This window comes from Malaclemys terrapin, chromosome 1, assembly GCF_027887155.1.
Source record: "Malaclemys terrapin pileata isolate rMalTer1 chromosome 1, rMalTer1.hap1, whole genome shotgun sequence".
Taxonomy (NCBI): Eukaryota; Metazoa; Chordata; order Testudines; family Emydidae; genus Malaclemys; species Malaclemys terrapin.
Genome location: NC_071505.1, coordinates 71904617 through 71929217, shown reverse-complemented (window position 1 = coordinate 71929217; position 24601 = coordinate 71904617). Strand labels below are relative to the sequence as shown.

Below are 24601 nucleotides of genomic sequence, written 5' to 3'. Positions count from 1 at the left end.
CAGCTGTGTCTTTGGTCAGCTTATTTGAGGGCATTGGGGTACTCCATCAGTGCAAAGCCCATCCTCTGTAGGATTTTGAGTTGACTGTGACAACGCCTACATATTATGGCATAAATATATTAGACAGAGAAGGGTGGGACCAGGGTACATGGGAGATGTGCTGATTGATTAATTGATTTTGATTAAAAAAACATAAAAGATCATCTATCCTAGGTTCGGGGGGGGGGGGGGGGGAAGAACTGGACATATACATCATTTTAATTTTCACTATGAATATCTTTGCAATAAATGAACAAATGTGCCCCAGATGACTTAATAACAAAATAAAGCCTCCTCCACAGCAAGCAGAGAAATAAAACCTGCTTCCCACATGCCTGGGAAAAAAGATGGCCTTGCAATGCGCCCAGAAAGTAAACAAAGTTGCACTCGGAGAGGAATTCCAACCAAGTCAGATATGGTAGAGGCAGAGACATGAACATACAGAGTTACATTGTAGTCTCTGTCTCCTCACTAACCCTCCCAACAGCCTCTTATACCCATTGAGCAACAGGAAGGACAGAATAGACCCCTATGTTATCTTACATGCAGAGGAGCAATTGCCGACCCATTACCCTCTGACTCCTCTCAGGGAAATAAAAATGGAGGCACCTAGGAGTGATGCTGTCCCACCCAAGCTGGAGTCCAAAGATAAGTCTGCAGAAACATGTGGTCAGTGGGGGTAAAGGCTGCTGACAGAGCTAAAAAGGAGAGCATGGACACTTGGGACCTGATTCTTCTCCCACTTGTTCCAGTTTACAACAGTGCAAAACACCTCACCCCAAGAGTTACTCCTGATTAACAGAGGTGTAAGTGTGAGGAGAATCAGGCCCTTTAACATAATGAATGGACAAGAGGAGATCAATAACTAGTGCTATAAGAGCAGTTTCTACCCCACACCCAGGATTGACACCTGCCTGACAGAAGTCAAAGAAATCTGCAGATTCAAGAAATTTCCGGAATGGCTCTACTACAACCTTTTCAGTGACTAATCCCAACACAGTAAAAGGTTTCAACCAGGCCAATTGTTTATCCTCATTGAATTTTGGTTTCTTGAGTAGAGGCCAGTGTGACACTCCATACCTCAAAGTAGCACCCTGAAAGCCCCATATTCACTACTGTCTTCTAATTATGATAGGTTTTGTACAAAGTATATCTTGTGAGGTATCATTTTAAAAGTCTCAATCTGTTAAACATTAATATCCTGTTGGATTGTAAGTGCTATCATTATATGTAAATTTATGAAGTATTGCTATATGTGTTAGTGAAATATATTGTGAGTTTGGGAACACTCATAACCAGCCTTTCAGTTACACCAAAGGAGTAGCCATCAATAGCCAGATGGCATTAATGACTCATCAACACACAATCCACTATTCCAGAGAGTCCTTAGAGAAGGCACATACACAATAGAGACTGCTTGACCAATGGGGACTGACTGACCTCCCTTGTCACAGCAAGGATCTTTCTAACAGCTGGACAGAGACAGTGACATCATCACTTGGCCTCTCTCTCTCCCCACCCCAACTCAACACCTGGAAGGATGTCTGGAGGACAAAGACTTTGAACTGAGGAAGTTTGGTCCCAAGCGGGAAGGTAGTTCCAGCCTTGTACCATTTGTCAGGGTGAGAAAAGCGGTTTGATTCAACTCTTGTTTACACTAAAAGTTTAGGATTTAGAATGCATGTTTACTTTTTATTTTCTTAAGGTAACTATCTCTGACCTTTGTGCCTACCACTTATAATCACTTAAAATCTATCTTTCTGTAGTTAATAAACTTATCTTAATGTTTTATCCTTACAAGTGAATTTGTCTAAAGCGCTTGGGAAATCTGCTCAGATAACAAAGGCTGGTGCATGTCCACTTTCCTTTGACGAAGTGGCAAACTAAGTTTACACTGGCCAGGCTTCTGACCAGTGCAACATGGTACAGTTCTGGGGTGCAAGACTGGGAAGCTGGGGGGCGGGGGAAATTGGCTGGAGCCTCCCTATTGATGGTTCACGGTTAGCTGGGAGATCATTCATGAAACTAGTTAGGCATATCCCTGCCTGTGGATGTCTGTGTGAGTGCAGTGCCTTTCAGAGGCTTGTAGCTTGACATCAGCATCACAATGTGAGAGGCAACCCAGGTTGGTGGATTTGCAGGGCTCAGCAGTTCCATAATCCAGGTTGCACCTCAGGGACCCCACCACAGCCAGATAATAACATTCTTAAGAATAGCCATCACCATAGCTCCCACCTCCACATGCATACACACAAGGTAACATGGACAATCTCCAGCAACAACTGAGACAGTACTTCCCTACTTGCCTTCACCAGCCAGGAAGGACGTTGGTCTAATTGCCATTGGACCCCCTTAACTTGGAGCAGACCTAGCATGAGGGATCATGAGTGAAAGTAGCAAGAAGAGAAGACTCCCCTCAAAACAGTGCTGTGTTTCCATTGCAGTAGACAATTCTGTAAACATCCAAATGATTTTATCTACAAAGTAACATGAAACTTTTTTCTAACCATTCACCCTATCTCACCAATACTCTATAACCAGTTTTGCTCTACAACACTTTGCAGATGCTATCGTGAAGTCAAACAAACCTTTATTCATATAAATAAATGGAGATATCTTATCTCCTAGAACTGGAAGGGACCTTGAAAGGTCACGAGGCCAGCCCCCTGCCTTCACTAGCAGGACCATTTTGCCCCAGATCCCTAAGTGGGCCCCCTCAAGGATTGAACTCACAACCCTGGGTTTAGCAGCCAATGCTCAAACCACTGAGTTAGCCCTCCCTCATCTTCTGCACAGCCATAGCTTCTGATCTTAAAAAAAATCTACATGTTGCAAGCCCATGCTTATCACTAAAAAAATGCAAAGGGTGCAGAGAAAAGGCACAAAAATGATTTGAGGGCTAGAAAAAATAATCTTACAGTGAGAGACCAAGAAGCCCAATCTGTTTAGTTTATCAAAAGGGAGATCAAGAAGTCACTTGATTATAATATATAAGTATCTTCAAGGTGAAAAAATATCTAGTACTAAAGGATTTTTTAAAGGTATAATAAGAACCAATGGCTAGAAGTTAAAGCCTGATAAATTTAAATTACAAACAAGGCAAACGATTTTAACAGTGAAAGCAATTAACCATTGGAACAAACTACCAAGGCAAGTGAAATTGTCTCGATCTCTTGAAGTCTTTAAGACTGGATGTCTTTCTAGAAGATAAGCTTTAGCCAAACACAAGTTATTGGGCTCAGTACAGGAATAACAAGAGGAAATTCTGTTTTACAGGAGTCAGACTACATGATCTAATGATCCTTTCTGGCTTTAAAATATATGACTCTATGAATTTTCAAGTGAACCTAAGACAATTAGATGCTCAAATCCCACCCCAGGGACTAACTTTAGGTGCCTTAATTTAAAAATTTCAGTCTTAGGTTTTTTTTCCTCATATCAACTCATTATTCAAATGATTATAAAATATTTCAGCATCCTTGCTTTGCTTGATGCGTCTTAACATGGGAAGTGGGTAATTCTCCTGAGCTTTCTTTCCCTTTAAAATTATTTGAAAATTTGTATTTTTGCCAATAAAGAGCATTATGAATTAGTATAATTTATTTTAATTTAACCTCATTTGCTGTGCCCCCATTGCACCTGCTTATGCAAACATTACCCAGTTGCTAAAGACATACCTGATACACTCAGATGTGGTTAAGCGCTTATGAAGTATTGTATATACTTAATTTTGTATGGTTTATACTAACCATGGGACACAGCCTATTAAATATGCTCGTTACAAGGCATAAAGTATTTATTCTTTTAAGAGAATCATAGAATTATAGGGCTAGAAAGGACTTTGAGAAGTCATCTAGTTCAGCCCTCTGTTCTGAGGCAAGATCAGGTATGCCTAGATCATCCCTGACAGGTGTTTGTCCAACATGTTCTTAAAAACCTCCAATAATGGGAATTCCACAGCCTACCTTGTTAACCTATTCCAGTTCTTAACTATCCTTATAGTTAGATTTTTTTTCTAATATCTAATCTAAATCTCCCTTGATGCAGATTAAACCCATTACCTCTTGTCCTACTTTCAGTAGACATGGAGAACAATTGACCACCATCCTTTTTGCAACAGCCCTTAACATATTTGAAGACTTTTTATCAGGTCTCCCTCAGTCTTCTTTTCTTAAGAGTAAACACACCCAGTTTTTTTAACCTGCCCTCAGGTTTTCTAAACATTTTATCATTTTTGTTGCTTTCTTCTGGACTCTCACCAGTTTATCCACATCTTTCCTAAACTGTGGTGCTCAAAACTTGTGCAGCACTGTTGTCAGATGTACTAACAAGAAGCTACCCAATGCAATGAAAAATAGTCTCAAAAGAGCAGTCAGTCATGGGCATTTTACCCAGTTAGTTTTGATAATTCACTAAGGTGCTGGGAGCAACAAGCACTCTCAATGGATACCAGATCTTTAAACTCAAAACACTGATGTTTTTATTTCCATTGGCCACTGAACTCTAATGATGCCCCCAGTCTTCCTCATTTACTATGATCCCAAGTGAATGGACATAGTGACTTTCTTGCATAATGAGGTACACTCAGCTCTTCTTAATTCCTTCCCCCTCCCCCCAAATCTGTAATTTAGGTTGATAACATCTAGAATAAAAGGACTGGAGATTTCAGGGCCACAGCTGTCGTAGAAGGGCAATCAAGAAACTGTACCATGCAGCTATTGATACACACTGCTCTCTCAGCTCCATCATCATCGTCCTACTTTTGGAAGAGGCAAAAATGGTAATTCTACACTTTCCATAGCTATTTGATTATCCTCTTAAGTGGTTAATTCCCATGTAACTAAGTTACTGTCATGGATATTCTACCCCTTTGTACACAGTAGCCCAAAGACAGCTTGGCTTGTGTTGCCCAGGTACGACCAAGGCCCATGATCCTGATTTCTCTGTCACTTCTGCAGGGTTATGGAAATAAACCAGGACATGTAAAGTTGCTGGGGAGAGAATGCCTTGGAGGCACATTATGTTATAGAAACAAGCTGACGTTCACAGAAAGCAGAAGAGGAAATGGATAACTGAAAGCGGAGGAGCCTGGACTCAATGAGAGAAGAAATCATGGTGTTCTCCTAATTTTATTTACCTTGAAACAGAAGAGCTTTGATATGGCATAGTTTTGTAACTTGGAACTTTGTTTTTATTTTTGTTTGGCAATCTAATCTCCCAGTGACAAGTACACATTTTCTAACATATTTGATGAACCTTGAGTCTTCAGACTAGTAAACAAATTTCCACAAACAAACCACCTGAAAAAGTATATATAAACTGGCAATACTGCTAGAGAATAAGAAATATGTAACCCATTTTCCTATATATTTTATTACAAGAAAAGTATACATTAGCAATAGAAGTGCCAGAACCACCATTTCCTATACATTCACAGGTATATTTTCAGCACAGTATTGGGCATTAGATGTCTCAATTCTCATTACTGTAAACAACTACCACTGACTTCAGTGGGAATATAGGATCAAGGCTCTAATTTGTGACTTTTTCCCTTTCCTTTGAGATGCACACACATGCCAGTTTCCCACCTACAAACAGAACAGGGAAGCCTATAAAACAGTCACACACAAAATAGTACACATCAATCACCTGTCCTGCCCACACACGGCTTAGACAAGGGGAAAAAAGCATGTAAAATGTAAGTAATGTGTAATCAGATTTTCAAATCCGTTTTATAATTTCATTAGAAAGTAATACAAGCTCCCTAGAACTTGAAGTGCACAGCAATGTCAATAAAATGCTTGTGGTGCTTTACAGATCATGTGGCATTACGGAGTCCCTCCCTCACCCCCAAAATCCTAAACTATATTTTTCAAGCTTTTGCCAAAATTTAAGCATTGATCTAAAAATATATTTATTCTGGTTCTTTTTTCCCTGATTTTAGCATAATATTTTTTAAAAAATTGTTTCTTATAAACAATTATAGCAAAACCAAGAAATAGGCAGCAGCTTTACAGCCAGTATCTCAACTGCGGCAGCTTTCAGCATTATTGAAAGCAAATTAAACCTGCTGGTAAGCCTATGTGCAACTCTGTTTGACTAATCGCCTCAAGAACTCCAGCACTGCAACACTAGCTACAGTATTTCTGAATCTATTTCACAGCTGCTCGTATTGTTATGATGTTCTTGTAGAGTTAAGCCAAATCTTGGCTATTAAGAACTACATTTTTAATAAAATAATTATTAATAAGTTAATAATAATTATATGTAGATAGGCCTTCCTCTTGCTTGGGGTTGCTGTACAACAGAATAAAAACAAATACACCTCTACCCTGATATAACGCTGTCCTCGGGAGCCAAAAAATCTTATCACATTATAGGTGAAACTGCGTTATATCGAACTTGCTTTGATCCGCCGGAATGCACAGTCCCGCCCGCCCGGAGCACTGCTTTACCGTGTTATATTCGAAATCGTGTTATATCGGGTTGCGTTATATCGGGGTAGAGGTGTACAACATAAATTAAACAAAAACCCTCTTAAAATTAGACCAAATGAGAAAATCTAGTTTTAAAAAGGCACGATTACTACTTTTTAAAAGTGGAAAGGGAAGGAATGGAAAATTAGCACTGGAAGGATAAATCCTCCTCCTCCACATTTTTTTTTTTTTTTGCGGATCTGAAGTTGAGATAATGAGCAGTTTGCTTACAAGGTTCATCTATCAATCTGACCAGCTGATTGTTGATCACTCTATCCTTGGTCAACGTGTATTACTATAGGTGTTTATACATGTAATTAGAAATCTCTCCCTTCTCAAATAATTCAGCTGCTAAAATAGCTACTATATGTAAATCCTGAATGAATCTATATGTCTTTTGCTTGTAGTACAGGGCTTGTATTAAAGCTTCTGAGAGCAATGTTTACAAGCTCGGTACAATTCTAATTTAATCATTAATCGGCATGTACAATCTATTTCTCACCCTAGGCATTGCAAGAAAACATAGCAGAACAATTTGACTCTGCTGAAATAATGTCCCTTCTTAGTAGGAATTGCCATATTTTAGATGGTCCATCTAATTCAATATGCTGTTGCAGTCAAGTAGCCTGTAGCAGATGATTCAGTGGAAAGTGCAACCCTCTCTTCCCTTCCTCCACTCACGCCACAAATGAACAAACATAGGAAAACCTATCCATAAGGAAAGTTTCTTCCTAACCCAGGCTGACATATGCCCTGAAGTATGAGGGTTTGCAGCTCTTAATTTTGATATAATATGGAGATTTTTAGCCCATATAAATGTCAAATCCCTGAGGCTTTCAGCCTCAGAACTGGCTTCCGCGGTTGAGGAAAACGATCAACTGATGGATGGAATGGACAGAGTTGGATTGGACGGACCAACTCCCTTAGGCCTTTTCTATAATCAGAAATAGCAACTTGCCAGGTAATTTCTGTGCAGGTAAAAGACTGCACAGAAATTACCAGCTGTGCCAGAGCAGAGAAAGGCTGGGATCAGCGAGGTAAATTTCTGTCTACACAGTGATATGGAGGACATCATTAGGTGCTATTTTGATCAACATAGAAGAGTCAGTTTCAACACAAGGGTGCTATGAAGATGATACCTGGTTATTTTGAGTTGACACCCCCCCTCCCCCGCAGGTGGACAATCTAACACAAACAGAATTTACTTTGGGGTCACACATGAGGCTGTTCAGGAGGGATTAGATAACTATGCAGGCTGCACTCATCTTTTGCCTGTGTTTCTGCCAGTCACTGACAGCTTAGATGTTAAGGTGATAGGCATTACAGACAACCCTAAGATGGCTGGATAGCTTCTGTACAGAGTGTAAAGACTCTGATGGGGTCTTTAGGATTAATATAGGTGGATATGTAGTTGTGGTGGTGTTTGTTTTTTATTGTTAATTTTGCCCATTAATAAATCTCTTTTCTTTTCCTCTAAGGTTTTTCGCGTTATTCTTTCAATATGGCTGGTAGCAAGGTCACAGCACTCAATGTATTTCTCTTCTACAATATTATATGTATTCATGTTGGCTGGCTTTTAAGGTTTTTTATATTTTAATGAAGTTATTAAAATGAAAGTTCTGACTTGCATAATTCATGAGCATTCACTATCTCTTCAAAAATTCTGACTCTAAACTATTTTTTTCTTGTCAATGACTTTTTTTTTTATAAGACACCCAAGAAAGCCTTTTAAATGTGAAGGTGGTGTTGAAAATAGATTTCTAATTACAGGAAACTGTAGCTTTATTTCTGTTGTAATATAAATTTGATCCCTTGGGATAGTTTTATGTTTATGGTATTTTGCTTTGCCGACAAAAAGATGCTGAAAACCTGATTGTATTTTCTATTTATAATCCATTAATACTGAGATTAGTTTAGAAACATAATGGGCTGGATTATGGACCAGTTTCTCTTTTATGCCAAGATCTGCTTGATTTTGCAGAAAGGACCATCAAGGAACCAATTACAATTCTATTCTCTTCCCAATTCTTCTTTAATCCTGACTCTGGCATAGATTAGAGCTGTCCAATGCAGTGCACTCCAGCCATGCCCCTCTTCACCCTTTATGCTCAGGTGTCATAGGAGTTTGCCACACAGGCTTTATGCCTGTTGGGGAAATGCAGACAGTATCTGCAGGGAGGAGGCTGTAAATCTGGGCTTACTTTGTGGGCTGTATGGAGGGGCTGAGTTGCAACCCATTTTTGAAATCTTTTTAACTTGTCCAAATAATATAGATGAAATTTTGAACAGCTCCTAAAGGACTTAGGAGCCTATCTCCCATTGACTTGCAAAGGGACTTAGGTGCCTAAATTACTTAGATGCTTCTGAAAATTTTACCTATAAAACTATGTAGCAAGGTCTTACCAAATGTTGGCAAACAGAGACAATCTTTTCACACCCAACATTTCTAGATAACACTTTCCAGATATCAAAGTGCAATAAAATATTAAAAATGTCATTTTTAAACATATATAATTGTTTGCCAGAAGCCTTAATCCAGCAAAAGCAAGAATTTCCACTTGTTCTGTTGAGCTGATGAGCTAGGACCAAGCAGTTCCAGTTTTCAAACTAAGGCTTGCTTTAGTTGCTGCCTGATGTTGCAATTAAGTTTAAGGCCTAGAAGTTTATTGCCCATTCCCGAAAGCATTTCAGCCCATCCCTATTTAGGGAAGCACTTAAATGCATGATTAACTTTAAGTATGTCCTTAAATCCCACTGACTATAATGGTAAATTAAAATGCTGTCCTGAACAGGGGTGTCTTAGAACAACAACAATTTTACAAATTGCTAAATTAAGGTTTAGGAAGCTATTGGGCGACATCATGGCCAGTTCTATGTGGGGGAAGAGGGGCAGAGGAAGACGGAGGGTATGTCTACACTGAACCTCCCAGCCCAGCTAGACAGCCTCATGCTAGTGCAACTCAAGCTAGCAGGGCCGGCTCTAGGTTTTTTGCTACCCCAAGCAAAAAAAATGTTGGCTCCCCCCCACATCCCAGCCCTAGGCTCCTCGCCGCCCCCCCCCACACCCGCACCCCCCTGTTGCCCAAACCCTGGGCTCTCACCCTCCCCACCCGCACCCCCCCCTGCCGTCCCAGCCCTGGACTTCCCCCTACCATTGCCCCCCCCCACACACCTCCTGCCGCCCCAGCCCTGGGCTCTCCCCCCACCACCTGCACCCTCCTTCCCCTGCAGCTCTGGGTCACTGGTAACTTGCTCCCAGGGCAGGTCATTCAGCAGGAATTTTGGATGTGCACAGAACACAGACAGAATTGGTTCCCATATGGTTACAGAACTGCAGTAAAGTGGATCAATTTTCAGCTTGTGTGATTGGAGGATATCTGGATGCATATTATAAGACTGTCCTCCATAAATGAGGAAAAGCTGAGGTGCCTTTATTATTCTTTTGTTCCACTCTTTCTTTCTATGGGGAATTTCCCAATGCGATATCACTGTCTTCCTTTTAAACAAACAAACAAAAAAGGCAATGGCTGCTGAAAATAGCAATTCCAGTCCTAATAACCACTGGGAAGCATTTCTTGCTCAGTTTTATCCTACTTTTTCTACAGCAAGTTACAGTGGATCAGTATATTTGATTTGGGAGAAATGAAGTAACTGAGCTTGAGCACTCCTGAATTTTGAGGTGATCAAATCTGGAAGGCAGGTGCTGGGGGGAGGGGGCTGTGGCTCCGCAGGGGAGCACGGCAGCACGTATGCAGCAGCGTGTCTGGCACTGCGCGAAGCCAGACACGCTGGTCTGAGTGGCACGGTAAGGGGGCTGGGGGGTTGGAGAAGGGGTAGGAAGTTCCGGGGGGGGGGCAGTCAAGGGGCAGGGAGCAGGGGGGTTGGATGGGGCGGAGGTTCGGGGGGACACTCAGGGGACAGGCAGCAGTTGGATAGGCATGGGAGTCCCAGGGGTTTGTCAGGGGACAGGAAGGGGGTGGGGTCCTGGGGGGGAAGTTGGGGGGGGTCTCAGGAGGGGGCAATCAGGGGACAAGGACCAGTGGGGCTTAGATAGGGGGTGGGGTCCTGAGGGGCAGTTGGGGCAGGGGTCCTGGGAGGGGGTGATCAAGGAGCAGGGGAGTTGGATGGGTTGGGGTGTCTGTGGGGGGCAGTCGGAGGGAGTGGATGGGGGCAGGGTGGGGCTACCCTCCCTCCCTCCCCGTGGAGTATCCTATTTTTTGAATGTTAAAATATGGTATCCCTGCCCTTCACAGTGCAGCTCTCCATTCACAGCAGGCTGTAGAATGAGGTCTCAGCTTCCTCACTCCCTCCCCCTTTCCTGTTGCTAGTGGCCAAGGGAATGCTGGGAAATGTAGTTCTTTCCCTGCTCCAGGACTGGCTCTATAGGCAGGGAGCTAACCAAGGAACTACAGCTCCCAGGGCCCCCTGTTGGTTCTCAGCTCCCATGCTGGATCCCTGCCGCCCCTGCATATGGGCTGCCCCAAGCACGTGCTTGCTTTGCTGGTGCCTAGAGCCACCCCGGCAAGCTAGTGTGCTAAAAATAAAAATGTGGTTGTTATGTCTTGGGCTGGAGTTGGGGCTTTGAAGCCTAGGGGGTCAAGCCCAAGCTCCAGCCCAAACTATGATGTCCTCACTGTTATTTTTAGCATCATAGCTCCCGACCCGCTAGTGTGAGTCTGTGTGCTACAGAGTAGACATACCCTGAGGGTACTAGTTCCTACCCCCTTAAAATGCTGCATAGGGATCTTCCTCCATGTGAAAAAGGCACTGCACATTTACCAACACCAGCAACAAAACCCAAAAGGTGAAGGAAACCTGCTGCCCTCTCTCTGATGCACCTGCAATGTGTGTGCTGCCCAGAAGCATGCCCATGTCAGAATTCCACAGGAGCTGGGGTGCTCCTCCTCCTTTGAACATGCCATACAGGTAACAAACTCTTCTGTGGGGCGCAGAGTTCAGATGTAACATAATGCCATATCCCTTCCTATTCCCCCTTTCGCATGCCCTTCTTACAACAGGAAAGGATAACAAAAAATAAAATGGTTTTTAACTTGAAAAACAGCAGACTTTTCTCTATTTTTCACAAACTTTTAAGATTTTTTTTCCATGTGACACCTACATAATTTCCATCTCCTGCTAATGGCCTCCTCCGAGTGACAGTAAGTGCTGTTGAATGTGTGGGCAATATTCAGCTTAAGATCATGTTTGATTGTTCACATATTCCCACCTCCACTGTGATGCAGTTTTACAAAATGAAAAGCAATTTTTGCTTCTGGGGGACAGAAATCAAAAACTATACTGGGAAAGGAGTTCATTTGTTGGGATCACATCCTGCCACCCCAACTTATACTGAATAACATCTTATTCCAAGAGTAGTTCTACTTGCAGAGTAAGATGCTATTTAGTGTGAGGTGGGGGCAGAATCTGGGTCTTGGTTTTGAAAGTTGCTTCTGCATGATTTATGTGGGAGAGAGATATTCCATGGTAAAAACAACTCTCCCACTTTAAACTGACATTATGTCACCTTTAGGCTATGCCTACACTACAAAGATAAGTTGACCTATCTTAGGCTGACTTACAGCCATCGCAGTAATTACTGATGCCCACACTACCCTCCCTCTTCCGTCGGAGGTGCACATCCTCGCCAGGAGCGCTTCCACCAACTGAAGAAGGGCATTGTGGGGGACTCAGAGCGAGGGCTCTCAGCTCCATGCAGCTCCCCACTGGGAGCCCAGCTGCCCCTCAGGGCTTCTCACCTTCACGCTCCCAGCCAGGAGCAGGGGGAGGCTGCCCAGGGTTTCTCGCCTCCGGCAGGGAGATCTACACCTGGAGTCCAGCTGGCTGCCAGGCTTCCCGTGGGGGGAGCAGGGAGCCAGAGGGCAGCAGGGTTCCCGGTAGGGAGTGGGGAGCCTGGAGCAGAGACTAGGCAGCAGACAAGAATGACAGCTAACAGCCGCTGTAAGGAACGCAGCATCTACACAGTCATGGCGTCGCCCTTACTACACCGACTTAAGTCCTATGCCTCTCGTTGAGTGGTTTTATTAGGTCGGCATAACAGGGGATTGGCAGGAGGAGCATTTCCGGGTGTACACCTCTGCTGTTTTGTTGACAAAAGCTGACTTTTGTGACAGAACTGTGTAGTGTAGACAAGGCCTTGGTTTTTATATTAGAGATATTGTATTTGCTGCTATTTGTGACTGTCAGGCAAACAAAACTCTTTTGGAGGGGATCTCAATTCATGTGTTGCAAAATGATGATGGTCAACAGCATGGAGGACTGTAATACGCTGCCATCTGTGATCAATCATCTTGATTAGTTTTTTATTTTAATTCTATTCTATTCTTTTTAATCATCTACCCTAGAATAGGTTTTGTATTATGTTCTGAAAGGCTCCAAATAAACAGGCTCTGGCAGAAATTCATATTTCTACAGCTGACCTCAGATCAGTGACTTTCAGACCCCACCATTTACAACTGCTGGGTCCTGTTGGGTTTGCTTGTTGCCGAGGAGGGGTAGTATCTTTAGGATGGCTTGGTCCTAGCAAAGGAACGCAGAATGTAATTCCCTTCTAGAAATAATCTCTTGCACTATTTGAGGCATTTCAGCACTTAGAGCAATACTAAACATGCTTATTTGCAAATCATTTTTAAGATAACATTTTCCATCTGAAATTCACAGAATGCTTTTAATTCATTAAGGTTTGTAAATCTCACAAAACAGTTTTGTGGAATTATCATCCCTTTTCAACAGATGAGAGCACCAAGGTACATAGAGGTTAGGGCCACATTGTGATCCCCTTACTCACATGAGTAGTCCCATTACTACTTACACAGTTGAATTACTGTTTTCCAATATCAGTAAGTTTGTAGCATAGCCTGGAGTAGAATACAGATGTCCTGACTCTCTGCCCTGTAACTGAGTCACAAGACTTACCCCATGATGTGAACCTGATCATAGGTTATAATACAAAGTAATAAAAAATGCTATTGAAAGGATCACAGTATAAGGCTCAAAGAAGATGCACATTCGCATCTATTTGCAATTCATTCCATATGCAGCATTGATGAGGCTATTCCTGCAGTACCACGTCTCCATTGTCCACGTTTCAAAACGGATTGTGAAAAATTAGAAACGATTCAGAAAAGAGATACAAGAATGATTTGAGGTTCAGGAAAACTGTCTTACAGTGAAAGATTTTAGAAGCTCAATCTATTAAGTTTACCAAACAGAAGGTCAAGAGGTGACTTGATCACAGTATATAAGTACCTACCAATGAGAAGAGATTTCTGATAGTAGATGGCAGTTTAATCTAGCAGACAAATACATAAAAAAATCGAATGGCTGGAAGATGAAGTTAGACAAATTCAGATTCAGAATAGCAAAAGTTTCAATAAAAGAATTAATAAGGGAATTAACCATTGGAACAACACACCAGAAAATGAGGTGAATTCTCCACCACTTGAAGCTATAAATCAAACCTGGATATCTTTTTAAAGGATTTGCTCTAGCTCAACCAGAAGTTATTGCATTACATCTAGGAATTGCTGGGGAAAATTCTATAAAATGTGTAATGCCGGAGGTCAGACTAGATGGTCATGTGATCCTTCCTGGTCTTAAAATCTATGAATCTTCATTATGGATGTTCACTTGTCTGCTATCTTAAAAATACAAGTTTGTCTGTCTTATCGTTATGGTCTGTGAATACGTTACTGATAGCACATGATAGATAGTGATTTCCTAGGGCATCTCTAATTACTATGCTAAACCTTAAGGGTACTTGCTGCCTCTTGGCTTATTACAGAGCTAGATGTGATGAAAATGGGAGTGTTTCCATCTTCTATTTTCCTGTAAGTAGAAGTTAGGGGCTATGACCCAGGCTGGCAGTCCCTCTATAAAGATAGGAGTAGTGGATACCTGTGCCCCCAAAGGCACAGGAAGTATCAGAAGGGAAGGGAGATCACCTTGTTTCCCTGAAGACAAAAAAATGGCACATAGTGGGGGAGGGTGGGGACCCAAAATTTGGTGGGAAAAAGAAGGGACCTAGGCAGCTAGTGAGGAACTCAGATTTCCTCACTTTGTGACCTTCCCTCCTTAAGTTTATCAAATGCAGTACGTCGTTTGAGCAAGTTCCTGAGTTCTGTATGAATATTCGACACAACTCTTTCTAGTCCTAACATAGATTTGTAGAAATAAGCAAAACATACCTATGAGATCATTTCATCCATCATCTCCTTGCCAACTGGAGATCATTCCCTATGGTATAGTCTCCAGTCCTCTCTCCACCGTAGTGACATCATTAAAGGTTTCTATTTCTAGACCATGACCTAGTTGTTATTAGAAACAACCCCATTCCCATTGTGTTTGTATAAACTGATGAGAAATTACAAATAGTCTCTTCTAAACATGAGGTGAATAAAAAAAAAAACTTTTTGTAAGATCTCTCCTTGTACAAACTATCTTATTTAACAGCACACACTTTGATTTCTGCTAATGCGTAATTCATGCATTAGCTAGATTCTGTATTTTAGACACAGCCATGAATGGAGATCAGTGTGGAGCTCCACCACTCCCAAAGGATTTTGGGAATGGACTGTGATTCACAATCCTGCTCCAATCTTCCCATGTGCAGGCTTCACCATCCCTTAGAATGGCATATGATCCTACCCACAGTGTGCCAGCCTTACTATGAGCTGTTGCCAAAAGGTAGATGGGGCCATGCTTTCCTAACCCCTTTCGGGCATTGTGCAACCAATGGGGCAGGGAGGAAGCAACCCCTGTTCTCCCACAAGTACAGGGACTGCAACTGTGACCACCCCCCACATAGGAACAAGAGAGAGGGTGTCCCTCCTACCCTTGTGCATGAGCCAGTCACAATCAAGCCCTTGCAATGTAGACACAATCACCCCCAGCACCTCAATCACTAGCCAGTATAGTGACCTGTTGTAAGTACCTGTATTATACAGTGTCTGAAACATTGCAGAGAAATGCAGCTCATTCTCAAGGTTTGGTGGGAGATTAGAAAGACAATAGAAGTATAATCAGAGTTTTTCCTCTTGAATAATCCATATTTATCTCCAGGCAACAGGAAAGGAAGAAATTACAGTGAGGTTGCAGTGTCATCTGACTGTTTAATTGTTTAGATCTTGTCTAAGTCCTGAATGCAATGCATAATGCACTGGATTGTTTTTAAGTTATGTAAGGGCTCTCATGCACACAGCTATCCAATGAGTACCAGTGACTGCAAAATTCACTTCAGAATATAAGCAAGACTCTTCACTTTCTCAAGGGAGAGGGCTATTGTGGAAAAGCAGTTCCTTTGCTTTACAGGTTAGCAGAGTATCTGCTACATGCAGACTTCCTTAAACTTACCTGATAAGCCACCCACGTCCATCTTCTTCAGATTCTTTGCCTCTAGAATGACGACAGTCAGCTTGCCAGCAGTAGGCACATAGCGAAGGGAAAAGCAGATATCACCCAACTTCTCTTGCTATGAAAACAAACAAGGAAATGTGCTATTTTTAATCAGTTTAAGTACGTTTTTTAAAAAAAACATGGATTTCTGAAAGCCCGCAAAGTAGGTTAATTGGATTGTATTTCAAACACTTGTTTTAAAATAAAATGTGTAATATTACAGTCTGAGAAATCAGCTTCAAGCTGTTCAGTTTAAAAAGTGGGAAACCTGAACCCTGCTTCAGCAACTCTGTTTTAAGCTCATTGGGCTGTATCCTGTGAGGTGCTGCATGCCCATGAGTTCAGTTGGCTTCAGTGCAAGTTGCACAAAGTCAGCCCCCCACAAGATCAGGCCTTCAGAGGTTCCACTTGCGCTGTAACACAAAGCAGCAGAGTTACAATTTTTGTTCCTCATATTGTGTTTCAGCTTCAGTTGGTTGGTTAGCACTCATCCAAATAATCATTACATTATTGTCAGTGAAACAGTAAACTAGGGTCATTCCTACCATGCAAACAGAAGCCATTATAAGAAATTTAGACATGATCTATGAGGAAAAGGTAAGAATTTTAGCATGTTTAGTTTAGAGGACAGAAGGCTGACTGAGGTGCATGATATCAGTCTTCAAATATGTCAGAAGCTGTTATAAAGAGACAGTCATCAATATTCTCCAGGCACACCAACACAGGCATCGGGTGGCTAGGATAGAGTGGGTCCAGCCCCCCCAAATCTATAAACTCAGCACACATCTGCCCCCTGCCACCACATGCCCAGCCCTGATGTGCACCACATGATGCAGTCGCTGGCTCCTCCTAGCGCCAAGAGCCAATGGAACGCAGTGGGGAACTGGGCCCTGGCCAGCACTCAGGGACAGGATGGAACTGCTGCTGCCCAGACTGAACACAGAGCTAGTTGAACTGTCTCTGCAAGCCCTGGGTCCAGCCCCGCAGGACAGGAGGGAGCCACTGCTGTTGGGGTGAGTGTGGGGCTGGGTGGGCTTGTTCCCCAAGTCCCCTGGGTGAGTGCAGGCCCACTCTCCAACCTCACCACCCGTTTTCCCCATGCCAGCCCAGCACAGAGCCTGGGTCCAGCCCTGGGGGACAGAAGCCACTGCTGCCAACATGACTTCTCCCTGATCGGTGTGTGACAGAATATATCAGTCTCCCTGACCTGTACAGTCTTTGGCCTCTCTCTGCTAAGAAAGTCGGTTATTGCCCTTGAAATGTCCCTTCATTTTTCGTGGTGAGCTGCAGTGCTTTGGAAAAATACTTGTAAATATTTGTATCGGGCATGGATATTTGTTCAGAAGGAAAGGAACTGAGACCACCAAATTGCTTCCCATAGACTTCTATACTACAGTAATGGATGCTTTAAACATGCCACAGAAGGATTTGGCAGGCCACTGAATAACCACCTGACTGGGCCCACTATGTCCTGGGTCACTCGTGGCTCCACCCCTGGAACTCTGCCCCTGCACTCTGATCCCCTATCTTTTAGGAGTGTTGGTGGTAGGGGTCCTCTCCCAGCGAGGCATGAACTGTGGCACTGGGACTCCTTGTCCTCCCTCCCAGGAATGGTAGCAGGGGCTTCACTCCCCTAGGGAGCAGAAAGGTCCCCTCTCTCCTGCAGAAAGGAGGATGTGGCAGTAGTAGGGGACTTCAGTACGTACACTGCAGGCCGGTGAATGTGGGGTAGACTCACTTTCCAACACCCCGGTCCTCTCTGGGTAGCTATTAAGTTTTCCTCAGCCCCTCACACCCAAACAATATTTTCACCCTCTGCCTATGCCCACCAAGGGTAGAACAAGAAGTAATTGTCTTAGTTTGCAGCCCGGGAGATTTAGTTTGGTTATTAGGAAAAACTTGCTAGCTATAAGGGTAGCTAAGCACTGGAACACGTCACCTAGGGATGCTGTAGAATCCCCGTCCACGGAGGTTTTTAAGAACAGGTTAGACAAACATGTATCAGGGATGGTATAGGTTTTCTTGGTCCTGCCTCAGTACAGGGGACTGGACTAAATGACCTCTCAAGGTCTCTGCCCGCTCTACATTTCTTTGATTGCAAAAGGGTCTTGTCTCCTTCACATTGTACCAGATTGGGTAGGATGGCAACTCTGGGAAGGGTCACAGTGCTAACCTCTACACATCTTGAGTGCCTGGAGGCACTTCATTTTGCTTTGAGCATTACAACATATCAGTGGGGAGCCTGCGACCACAAAACTGTTGTGTTTTGCTGTTAAATATATTCCTTACAGTGATGGCACTTCAGGGAAGGCTGAATTACTCTCAAAATTATGGAAACTTTGTGTTAAAAATAAGGACAAATACTTCTGAACTTTAAGATACAAGAGAGATATAAATGAACAAAAACACTGTTCAGAAATGATCATGAGGGTGATTAGATCTGCTATCTCCTCTCATTCACAATGGTGCCTCTGGGGAGTTATCTGTGTTGCTTTAGCAAACAGAAGAATCAGGTTACACTAAACATTTCAATTAGGCATTTCAGACATCACTGCTTCTCTTTCAAACAATGGCACTCCTTTTGGCACATAATCTAATCCCACAGTTAATTTTGGGAGCAAAGAAATCTTTCCAGCCCACAAATGCATCTTTGCAGTACAGTACAAGTCTATTTATTTGACGAATTTTTTGTTTTGTCCAAATTAGCCAATTTTGAAAGTGCAGCTGGTTCCCAACTTGGAACTTGGTGAGGAAATGGCAGCTGCCAGTTTTGAAGAAACTAAGTGTACAAATCAGAGCCTCAGCTAAGACAGAGGAGGAAAATCACTGATAATATTGTTTAAACAGACCCATAAGTGTGCCTGAAATATTACGGACATGCAGAAGAGAGTGTTCATGTCCTAAGGAGCCTACAACGTAAAGCTGCATGCACAGACTCTTACTCTGGCCCAAAGTCCCACCATAGTCAAGGACTGGGCCTAAATTAGACATAACATAGGAAGAGATGACAGCAGATGGAAAGGAAGATAATTAGGGAAAGATAAGGGAGGCATAAAAAAGTAATGATATTATTTTTGTCTATTACATGTGTTTCACGTCAGATCTATTTTTAATGATACACAGTTGTATTTTAATTGCATTATTTGGGCAGGTTTAATATTTGCTTTCCTAAGTAGTGTGTACTTCAGTACAGGGAGAGGGAATGAATTCACAGTGGCATTGTCATTATCTGATTTGGACAAATTTACTATTTTGCCCTCTGTAACATCCAGAAAAGCCTCCCCTATGCTGTAATCATATTTTCCCACACTGGATGGGATTTTGTTAATTTTTGTTCAGTGACAAAGTTGTTGTCTAGCTCTGCAAGTTTGAGTACCACTTTTTAATAACCACACACTGCTAAAAGTCTTCACACAGAACTCCCCAAAGGAAACAATGGAGAGTCCTGCATAAAAATCAGGTTTTGGCCCTTAGATAAATATTATATACAAATAACTGTATTAAAGGAATATTTTTAAGGTCGCGAAGTCAAGCACTCAAAAGTTAGGAAATGATTTCAGAGCAACTTTATTTCTGGCAACAGCAATTAAGCATCTTACCTGCTTAGCTGCTTTTGAAAAGCCCGCTAGGTACCTATTTATCTTTAGACACTCAGGGTAAAAGTTCTGAAAGAGCTTAAATGGTTTCGGAGCATAAGTCCCATTTTTCAAAAGTGACTTTGGCAGTATAATTTCTATTGACTTTCATTGGGATTTAGGCTCCTAAATAACTTAAGTGCTTTTGAAAATATCATCCATAGTGATTAATATATATTTTATATATTTACTCTGCAGTTCTTGTTAAACTTCTCTATCAATACTTTGAATAGGACAGTACCTCCTCTACACCATCATTTCAGAGTCAACACTCAATATGAACCAGATCCTGCTGTGCGATTTGAACCCATAGCCTGTCAGCACGGAGACATATATGCATCCATGCAGCACATACTGAAATGTTACACCCTAATCCTACATTAAGAACTGGATGGCTTGACTTCAGCAGGGCTCCATTAGTGTGCAGGGGCCTGCCCACATGGTTTTCAATGCAGAATGGCATTCCTCGGGGCTCTGACCTGACTCTGATAGTCTTTAATCTATACACCACAGATATACCAGTGACGGAGTCAAGGAGATTCACGTATGCGGATGATGTTGCCCTGGCTGTTCAGCATACAAGCCTCCATACCATCAGCTGCACCCTAACCCGAGATATTAGCACAATGGCTGATTATTTCCAATGCTGGAAACTTAGGCCTAACCGGAAAAAAAAAAAAAACATGATAACTGCTTTCCATCTGAACAATAAAATGGCTAATACCAAACTTGATGTGCAGTTCTGTGGTAAGAGCATCAACCACAAGGTCCAAAATATCTTGGTCTTATACTGGACTGGAGTTTCATCTTGCGACAACACTTCGAGAACACCTGACCGGGATAAGGTCAGGTCTCATGTCGCGCTTATCAGAAAATTGGCTGGAACATCATGGGATTCAGTCCATGGACCTTACGAACTGCAACAATTGGCTTGGTATACTCTGCAGCTGAATATTATGCACCAGTGTGGTCTCACAGCAGTCACACTAAACTCCTTGACACTCAACTCAATAATGCTATGTACATAGCGACAGGGACGCTCAAATCGACTCCAGTCAACTGTGTCCCGGTCCTACTGCACATCCAGCCCCTCCACAAATTAGAAGAGCTGCTCAGACATCTCGCTTTCTTAACCATGTCAATGCAAACGTGAGGCTCCCGCTGCACGATGAGCTGCAGAACCTGCCAAAGACAAGATTAAAATCCCGCAACCCTTTATGGAACCGCATTAAGACCCTTACACCCAATTTTGATGCTGAGGCTCAATGGAGAATCACATAGAGTGTTTTGACTGCTCAAACCAAACAGCTCGTTGTTGACCCTAACAAGGAACCACTGGGTTTTGATTTATGTTGGTGTGGCGAGGCGACGACTCACTGGCACGGTGCCTCCTGCTGGCCATCTTGGGAATAAAATCTTTCTGGCCCGGAGCACCCCCTGCAGGCTGGTGGCTTGCCTGCCGCTGGCCGCTGTGTCCCTCCCAGATCCCGGTGTCTCTCTATCATCAGGGTTCTGCCCCCAGCAGCAATCCACAATCTGGGACTCCCCACCCAGGGGAACCACCAACTCTCTATCCCCACCTTGCCTCACTGGCTACTGCCAGTCTCCATCTAGCCCCTGCTCACTGGGGCAGACTGCAGTTTGTATACCACTCATCACCGGCAAGGGGGGTTAGGACCTACTGCCTTTGCCTGTCTCTGGGCTGCCTCCCTGCAGCCCCAGTACCTTTTAGGCCTTCTTAGCAGCCTGGGGTTTTAATAAGCTGGAGCTCCCCAGCTCCGTCTGCCCTTCCCCAGCACTGCTCCACCTCAGGTACCCTTCTCAGCTACTGGGCAGCCAGGTCCTTCTCTCTCAGGAAGCTAGAGAGAGAGAGTATGTGTTAGCTTCTGGCCCACTGCCCTCTTATAAGGGCCAGCTGGGCCCTGATTAAGCTGGCCACAGCTGTGTCTGCTTTCCCCATCAGCCTACCTTTTCCCAGCTGCGGCCCTCTTCAGGGCTGCTTTAACCCCTTCAGTGACCACCCCGCTACAGTCCGAAAGACTGGTACAGATTGAATCGCATCAGGACAACACATGGGAGATGTGGACAAACCTTCTTTAAATGGAAAATGAGGCAAACACCTGTATGCAACTGTGGTCACATAGGGCTGCCAACTTTCTAATTGCACGAAACTTAACACCCTTGCCCCGCCCCCTTCCCCACCACCCCACCTCCACCCCACCCCTTCTCTGAGGCCCCATCCCCTCACTCCAGCCTCCCTTTGTTGCTCACTTTTTCCCACCCTCACTCACTTTCACTGGGCTGGGACAGGGGGTTGGGATGCAAGAGGGGGTGAGGGCTCCAGATGGGGATGCAGGCTCTGGGGTGGGGCCAGAAATGAGGGGTTCAGGGTATGGGAGGGAGCTCTGGGCTGGGGCAGGGGTGTAGGACGGGGTGCGGACTCTAGGAGGGCGTTCTGGGCTGGGGAAGGAGGTTGAGGTGTGGGAGGGGGTTCGGACCTGTGGCAGGGGGTTGGGGTGCGGTGTCTGGGAGGGAATTAGGGTGCAGGAGGGGGTTCTGATCTGGGGCAAGGGGTTCGGGGGTAACGCATGGAACTTCCCTGATTGCACCTGTGCCTAAGGGCCACAGGGACATGCTCGTCATTTCCAGGAGCTACGTGGAGCCAGGCAGGCAGGCAGGGAGCGCCCCGTTGCGCCACCGACTGGACTTTTAACAGGCCTGTAAACTGTGCTGACCGGAGCCGCCAGGCCTTTTCAACCAGGCGTTCTGGTCGAAAACTGGATGCTTGGCAACCCTAGTAACTAGGGTGACCAGACAGCAAATGTGAAAAATTGGGACTGGAGTGGGGGGGTAATAGGAGCCTATATAAGAAAAAGACCTTAAAATCAGGACATCTGGTCACCCTACTAGTCACCAGGCACAAAAAAATGGAGCACATCGTATCTGAGTGTTCCCTTCGTTCTATTGTCAGGGTGCCTGAAGGACGTTCACCAGCTCAGTGCTGCAGCAATATGCTGGCTATCAAATTTAGATATACATTTGTAGTTGTTGCTACCTACCCCAACCATACGAAGAAAGAAAGAAAGGAAGAAAGAAGAATGCAGAATCAGGGCTTTAAGTAGTAAGAATATCTCTGCATTGTGCAGCCCAGTATTCCTTTAAATCAATTTTTAATTTTCAATTATTCTAAAATTAAGTACAGAACTCAAGAGAGAGCTCCCCTTATGACAAGGAATACCATTTTACCCTAAGTTAGGGGATTTTAATTCCTGATATTCATACAATTCAATAATGCTTTTAGTTTTTAAAAGTTACAGGCTCTCATATGCCAACACATTAAATTAGGCTTTCCCGGATTTTTTCATGGGGTGAACCACATCCTAAAAGACAGATTGTCATGTCTCATATGGATTACCTCTCTTCCCATTCGCAATCATGTAAGATCTCTGTGGCAACTACTACAATTGTTTACATGCAGGAAATCAGGTCACTTTAGGAAAGCATTTATTTTTAGCCTCTTCACATGCAATTTAGCACCTAGGAAACAAGGAGGAGGAGCCAATACCATGTGAACAGCGAGTTCACAGATCACCAACAAGCTTTACCTGGACCACAGTTTGGGAAACTGCATTAAAACATGGGCCCATCACAATGAAAAACCTGAGAAAACAGCTTAAGCACCTCTTTAAAAGCTTGTAAAGTACCATGTAGTACACAATTTTTTGTTCAAATCTGTGCTAGTGCGTCCTGTAAATGCTTCCTACACATCAAAGAAATTGCCTCTGGGGTAAATTATTGCGTCCAGTTTTTATTCCTAATATGTACAATATTGCATCCAATTTTATATTTCTAATGTGCACTGTAATTTATCTGTTAACTTTTTGAAATATTCAGCAGCCAAAATACTCTGAGTGGCTGTATTGCAGTGAAGCAATAAAAAGCCATCAGTAGAGGTGTGGTTTTTGTGAGATAATTGCCAACCCCTACAGGGCTACAGGATACAGATTAGTGCCTCTGATGGGGTGATTATCTCATGCAGGGGCTTTATTGTCATTTTGAATTTCTTTCAGCTTTGTGTATAAATAATTTATTTTAATAAATTACTTTGATCACTGGATGGAAACTTCCAGTTATAGTGTTAGAAACATCCAACTGTGAGGTTCACAGACATTAACCTATTCTCTTAGAACGTCCAACTGCCAATCAGAAGGCTCCTTCCATCTAAGCAGCTTGATAATTTCATTACTTTTAAAGAGGCTGCAACTGAGCAGAACAGAAATGAATTCATGACAGCACAGGCACCATTTTTGCTGCTTTACAAAAGGCCAGTTTAAGACCTATTGAGATAGAAGCTGTCTTGTAGAGAAGCCTCTGAGTGCCTCGTGCTTTTCTGATGATTCTTCTCTTGATTCTGCAGTTTTGTCTTGGTAAAATAGTTTCCTAATGAGGTATTGAAAAAAAAAATGCTGTATACACAGATTACTCTCATTCATGGTGCTTAATCTCTAGGAATAGTGCCCCTCTCGAGCATATAATATTCTTCATACTTTTTATAAGAAGGATACAAAAAAGTTGATGTTTCTGACATACTTTAAAAAACAAATAAAACCCCCAAACAATATTGGGCCTTATCTTGTCCGCTGTGCAGCACTGAGAGGAGTAGAAAATGATCAGAAAAAGGAGCATTTAAAGGGGCTGCAATGTGGCTTTCGAAAGTTGCAACTGCAATTTGTTGGGTTTGGCCATAGGTTTACATGTTAGATTGGAAGGAGGGGGAGAAAAGGACTCCTTCATGTATCATTATCCCCAGCAACATTTCCAGACAGAATTTATGCTGCTCTCAGTAGCATTCTTGCCAATCAACACCTTCTAAAACTCTCTGGGAAAGTGGGGATGGCACAGGTTGGATTAGGTGCTAGAAACACATATCTCAAGTGAGGATGGACACCCATGGAGGGGCAGTCTCTCAACTGCATCAAGTTCTGCCAGGTTGGGTCGCATGCTTCACATTGCTGGAAGGCCATCCTCATTCGCTCTGCC

At 43.2% G+C, this 24601-nt stretch overlaps 1 protein-coding gene and 1 long non-coding RNA gene across 6 annotated transcripts in view; one reads left to right on the top strand and one right to left on the bottom strand.

The window, feature by feature from the left end:
• The window catches only part of LOC128836679 (uncharacterized), a 41782-nt gene extending 36370 nt beyond the window's left edge, over window positions 1-5412 (top strand). Inside the window, exons 2-4 of the long non-coding RNA XR_008444825.1 lie at window positions 1494-1661; window positions 4671-4819; window positions 4998-5412. This is a non-coding gene — a long non-coding RNA (uncharacterized LOC128836679). The remainder of the gene's footprint in view (window positions 1-1493; window positions 1662-4670; window positions 4820-4997) is intronic.
• Window positions 1-24601, bottom strand: part of SYT1 (synaptotagmin 1) — a 501584-nt gene that overhangs the window by 60414 nt on the left and 416569 nt on the right. For all 5 annotated transcript variants that reach the window (XM_054027093.1, XM_054027128.1, XM_054027110.1 and 2 more), the window contains one exon: window positions 15885-16002. In XM_054027093.1, the coding sequence (XP_053883068.1) occupies window positions 15885-16002 (118 nt within the window). The remainder of the gene's footprint in view (window positions 1-15884; window positions 16003-24601) is intronic.